Below are 5,684 nucleotides of genomic sequence, written 5' to 3'. Positions count from 1 at the left end.
TCACAATCACCAGCCTTCTCCAATCTGCTGACAGTTTTAATCTTACTTGCAAAGTGTCAGCTGTTGTAACATGGATGTTACTGCATGCTGGTGCTCTAGACTAAGCTATATTGCTCAACAGAGGAGTGATTGCATTTGTACAAATGGATAGTTTTAGGGTCTCTGGCTAACGGACAATTTAAATTATTATCCCAGTAATACAAATCTGTGTTTTAAATAGTGTATTTCTAATTCACAGGATTATGGCATCACTAAATCTGCTGAGGTACTTAATCATTAAGGATCATGAAAGTGATAATCGAGTAAGTATTAACTGATCTGAAAATGATTGATTAACCAAGGGCTTAGAGCTGGATTAATGTGAACACTGTTATCCTTTTTTTTTTGCAATTGTCAGTAATCCAGCTGACCATTGACAAAAAATAATGTTTTTGTTAACTACATTAGGAAATATGTGTTATGTTCTTCTATTCTGACGAAGTTTGATTGCATTCATACTTAACTGTTACTGTAAGCAAGCTAATCCTTTTACTCTGCCTGATGAACTGTGATCTGTGTCCATAATTTTAGAGCATGTCACCATAAAGTAACATCTCTATCAGGTATTCCCATGAGAGAAAATATTTGTTACTCTACCTTATTTATTCAGTTGTATTCCTCCAGCCTCCAAGTGGATTTCTTAATAATACAATCCTTTGCAGTTCAAGAGATCCATTTAATTAATCTTTGGCCAAAATACTTTTCTGCAATATGCTAGAAGTTGCTAGTATTAAGATTTCTCAGAAAGTATTTCATAATCATATTTGAACAGTTTTTAACTGTGCCAAACAGTGTTCTATATTTACAGCAAGCTGCATGATAGGTACGTGTTAAAAGCTTCTCTAGGTATTGTCATAAAAAAAATTCTTGTCTGTAAGATCCATCTGCTGAAGTAACAAAAGGAATGGCCAGATGTATTGTGGTTTTGATGCCGAAACCAGGCCACCTATCCAGTTTTCTGCTACATTGCTTTAGTGGATACAACCTAGCATGTTTCATGCACAGAGGTAACTTGCCGACCTAAACTGCCCACCACTGTAGTTTACCTATGTGTTTTTATTATATGCGTACCTCTTTACCTTAATTTCTCCTGTGTGTGGATGTTTGAACATAGGTATTTCAGAAATACTCTATATATTTAAAAAAATTGAAACTGCCCCATATAATATTATGCTGCTTCAGTTTAAAGCAGGGTTTTATAGCTTCAGCTGTAACCTCCACTTCTTTCTTCACTGTTTTGTTTAGCTCTTTCCTGTCTGAAGCAGTCAGTGACATTTGTTACTGGCAGATAGTGCAAACTGTATTTGTTATTCAACTGTCGTGTGGCTTATCAATGGAGTATACTATGATGGATCTGCTGTTTTTGTGTACAGTTGGTCCTGTCCACCTGCAGTTAAATATGTTCCTGGGTACTCAAGAGGAGACTTGTTTGAATTTCACAACTGGGTCCATATATGGATTCCATATTCTAGCAGCTGATTTATAAGTGCTCTGACTTGGATTGTGTCACTACAGCATTGAAGAGTCAATGGAATAATTTGTGTTTAGTTTTCCAGTTAAATTCCACTACCAAATGGCTACTTATTTTAATAGTAAATGCAGCTTCTGTTGACTCTTTCAAATCATTATGTTTCACCATTCCTCTAATTTATGCAGTTCAGGAGCTTTTTATCCACTATATCACATAGTGAACAAGTATCACCTAGCTCCTTAGTACTAAATGTTTTGATTAAAATATTTGTTTAAATTTATGAAAAAGAAAAATTGCTTTTCAATTTTAGAGTACACTAAAGCCTTTCCTGATCTGAATAAGCAATATCATGGTCACATGAATATTCTAACCAGCAGATAAGTATCCTAAGGTGTTTTTTGTTTCTCCCAGTTCCTTGACTTTCTGTATGATTTGGAGTAATAGACTTCAGCATATCGTTTTCTGAAATACATTCTGATCTACCTTTAGAGCACCTTGAAATTGATCAATACAAGTATTTAAGTGCCTAATGATGGTTATTAGTCTAAGTAGAATAATGATAATGTAACTTGCACTGATTACCAAAACCATAATGAAAATTAATTGTAAAAATGCCTTTCAATTGGTGCATTTCTAATTTACTATTCATGTAATTACTAGTATTGATAGACTATATTGGTTTCTCAGATTTAAGGAGTGATTACTATTTAAGTACTCATTATGGTCCACTCAGTTTCATGTGAATGCATAGCTTTGTAAGAAAAGAGAGAATTCTTCTTTTATTATTATTAAAAATTTATACATAGTAGCACACAATTGCTGTAACAGTGCTGTTTAGTACTTAGCATAAAGAATGTCCCTACAGTTTGAGGAGAAAATAGCATAACCTCTTCTGATTTTTTTTCCCTCCGATTTAAGCCCTGCCATTTGTGGACTTCCTCCTTGTCTACCTTCATATAGTGCAAGTGGGGCAGAAAGAAAATCCGTCCTTTCTTGTCAGTTCAGATATTCTGATTGCTGTGTAACGAGCACTTTCATTAATCAAGTTTAAAAATCAGTATTTTTCTGGAGAGTTGTTTCTTCATTTTTAGCCCTATTCTGGTGGAAGTAATTACTGGTTTTCTTATTTGACCAGTTAACTTTGTGTCATTTAGCATTAAAATCTGGTAAATTTTCCGCTGTAATCAACAATGCTATTTAACATCAAGAATTCTTATTTTTATTGTCCTTACTCTGCCCTTTCAGGATACTGCCTGAAGAAAGGAGTCATAAATGGCTGCTATATCTAAAGACACAAAGACCACTTTGTATTTGTTTCCTTCTACAGCAGTTTTGTAACTACAAGCTTATAAGGTGCCAAGGCAGAGAACTTTTCCTCTCATGCTGTGTGAACAGCCTTGCTTTGAGCATCTTTTCCTTGTGTCTCTTGCTTCCTGAGTGTCATTATTGTAAACTCCTTCTTTCACCTGTGCCAAATGGGGGAGAAGTTCATGGTCACTTTATTGTTCCTACAATGCTTTTTAAACTGAATGCAGTATGGACAAGGCTCATATATTTGTGGAGTATGACATTTATCAGAGCTTTCATTTGGCATCACAATACAGTGTTAATTCAGGAACATGAATTTAAATATTTGTGCCATTTTGCTTCTGAATTATCTTAGAGGAATCTACAACTGCTGTTTACTCACTGTAGAGATTCCAGCTTGAAAAAGTGGCTAGGATCCCACCTCCAACATATCAAGATCCTTTCAGCTTTGCTTACAAGAACAAGTTGAAAATGTGTGTTTCCATTGCTGTAGGTATCAGCCTACATAATAAGTTGGGGTTTTTTTTGATTGCTTCATCCTCCAATTTTCAACAAATAATGTTGAGAATGTAAGAGAGAAGAAGAGGAGCTTAAATGTCCATCATTATGCTTATGCGTGCTTAAGTGGATGAGTCTAAATTATTTTTTTCTTTTTCCTCCCAGCACAGAAGTGTATGTTATAAAGACTAGTCTGAAAACTAGTGCTTGAAAACTTACCATTGCAATGCTTCATTAAAACTGATTTGTAACCTCTGTTCTGTTTGAATAGACTGGTGTATGGACCACACTTACCAAGATTGAGCAAAATTTTTTAAAACCACTGCACGTAGGACTCAATATGTCAAAAGCGCACTATGAAGCAGAAATAAAGAATACGAAACAAAACAGAAGAGGTTAGTTGTTTTCTATTTCTCTGAGCAGCCTTCTTCATATTTAGAAACCTTGGAAATCCTTTGGAAACTAAGAAGTGGTGAGTGCTGTATAGATCATGTTTTATTTAGCCATTGACACTATTCCAAGTTTCAAATAATCATTCAGTAGTTGTTATATTTGATACTAATAATTTTCATAATTGGTCAGAAAAATCTGGACTTGTTTATCTCATCACATTTGTAAACCTTATGGAAGACCTTCAAAACTTGTTCTGCATTTATACTTTTGATTTTAAGTTTAGAGAGGAGCATCAAAGTCTCTCTGTATATATATAGCCCTTGGGTGTAGGGAGGTTAACACGAGAAGAAATAATTCACACAGCAAATAGGTGCTCTCTTAAAGCCTGAAGGATTGCATTCTGGATTTGTTTTAAATTTTTTTTGTAATCTGACACACAGAATCAAATTCTGCTCTGAGTTAAGCAGACACATAAGAGGCAGGGGGCATAAGAGCTGTAGCTGCTTTAGGCCATCTCTGTATGTCAGATCATCTGTTTCTTTGTGGTCCCCAGCATAATGAAGACAGCCCAAGGAACTTGCTTCTGCCACCAAAAATGTCAGTATGGCTTTTTGGACCTGGTCTTATCCTCTTCTGTTGTTGTAAACTACACAAGTGTGAGGCAGAGAAGGGGAATTTTTCTGAAGGCAACCTGTGGGTATCTTTCTAAAAGGAATCCTTTAGAATGAATCACAAAGCTTTTTCTCTAAGTACTTCTTACATTGCTCTGAGTTCAGGAGACAACATCTAACTTACAGCAGTAAATGGTTTAGCCTTTTTACCCAATGTATTATCTTTGTAAGTGTTACATTGAATTTCAAATATGTGGTTGGAATGTAAGAGGTTTTCCCCTTAGTTTTCAGACTTCTCTTTGTAGTTTTGCCTGCTGCAAGTAATCTGCTTGAAACAGAGAAGCCTGCAGCCTTTTCTTAATAAAATAAGCATTTCATGTCTAGATTAATTAAGTCAAGGTAAAGAACCTCCTACTATCTCTCTGGATGTAGATGTACTAAAAATGTATCAAAAAATGACCAAACTTAGTATTTTTTTTTTCCTTTTAAGGAGAATTTTAGCTATATAACATTGCTTTGAGTTGCAGATAGTGCCTGTTTAGTGATGTAGTCATATGTGATACAGAAATTGTAGAGATAGCATCTAGCTCACTGTCTTCCTCTTAAGGTTATAGCACCTTCTGTCCTATTTTTGGTCAATGCATAGGTTTGCAATTTTTAACAATTACTGTCTAGAAATGCTAACATATGAAATATTCTTTTCATTCTGAAAGTTATGTGAAACAGGAGCTTGACCTCTGCTTGTTTTTTTTCTACAGCGGCACACAGTTCTAACACAGTTTGTTCTGTAACTGTTAGTGGGGAAAAGATGCCCGCCCTGACTCCTGAAATGCAGCTTCAGGTGAGTTAACATTTCCTCCAAGGTTATTCAGAAGTATTGAAATTTTCTTTTCAGTCTAGAGACAAATGTACATGTACAGTGGGTTAAAAAAAAATTCTTCTAATAAAAATAACATTAATCTCTTCTGTCATTTCAGGTTTTACACTCGGCTCTCTTCACATTTGATTTAATAGAAAGTGTTTTAGCTCGAGTAGAAGAACTCATTGAAGTGAAAATAAAAGCTGTAATGGATGAAAACAGTTAGGCCAGCTGAAGTATTTGAATTAGCATACTTCTTACCAGATCATTTGGACTATGAGACTTCAGTTGAAAAGGAGGCTACCATCCTTTAAAGAAGAGCAATTTAGAGTGGCCTCTAGAAGAATTGCAAATGCTACTCTCCGGTGTCTTGTTGCTGTTCTCTTTTCTTTTGCTGTTGTTGTATGTGATTCACAGAGATGGCCTATTTACTAAAGGACTCCTCTTCAGAATTTGATGCTTTTTTTTAAGTTTAGAAACTAAAAACAAGGGGGTTTTTTGTTCT

The 5,684-nt window shown here is 35.1% G+C and overlaps 1 protein-coding gene across 1 annotated transcript in view; it reads left to right on the top strand.

Moving 5' to 3' along the window:
- The window catches only part of GLMN (glomulin, FKBP associated protein), a 19,773-nt gene extending 14,368 nt beyond the window's left edge, over window positions 1–5,405 (top strand). Inside the window, exons 15-18 of the mRNA XM_010076192.1 lie at window positions 239–302; window positions 3,588–3,711; window positions 5,079–5,161; window positions 5,298–5,405. Of these exons, the coding sequence (XP_010074494.1) occupies window positions 239–302; window positions 3,588–3,711; window positions 5,079–5,161; window positions 5,298–5,405 (379 nt within the window). The remainder of the gene's footprint in view (window positions 1–238; window positions 303–3,587; window positions 3,712–5,078; window positions 5,162–5,297) is intronic.
- The last annotated feature ends 279 nt before the right edge of the window (window positions 5,406–5,684 follow it).

Source organism: Pterocles gutturalis, unplaced genomic scaffold (assembly GCF_000699245.1).
Source record: "Pterocles gutturalis isolate BGI_N339 unplaced genomic scaffold, ASM69924v1 scaffold17618, whole genome shotgun sequence".
NCBI classification, from domain to species: Eukaryota; Metazoa; Chordata; class Aves; order Pterocliformes; family Pteroclidae; genus Pterocles; species Pterocles gutturalis.
This window is presented reverse-complemented; position numbering and strand designations above follow the sequence as displayed.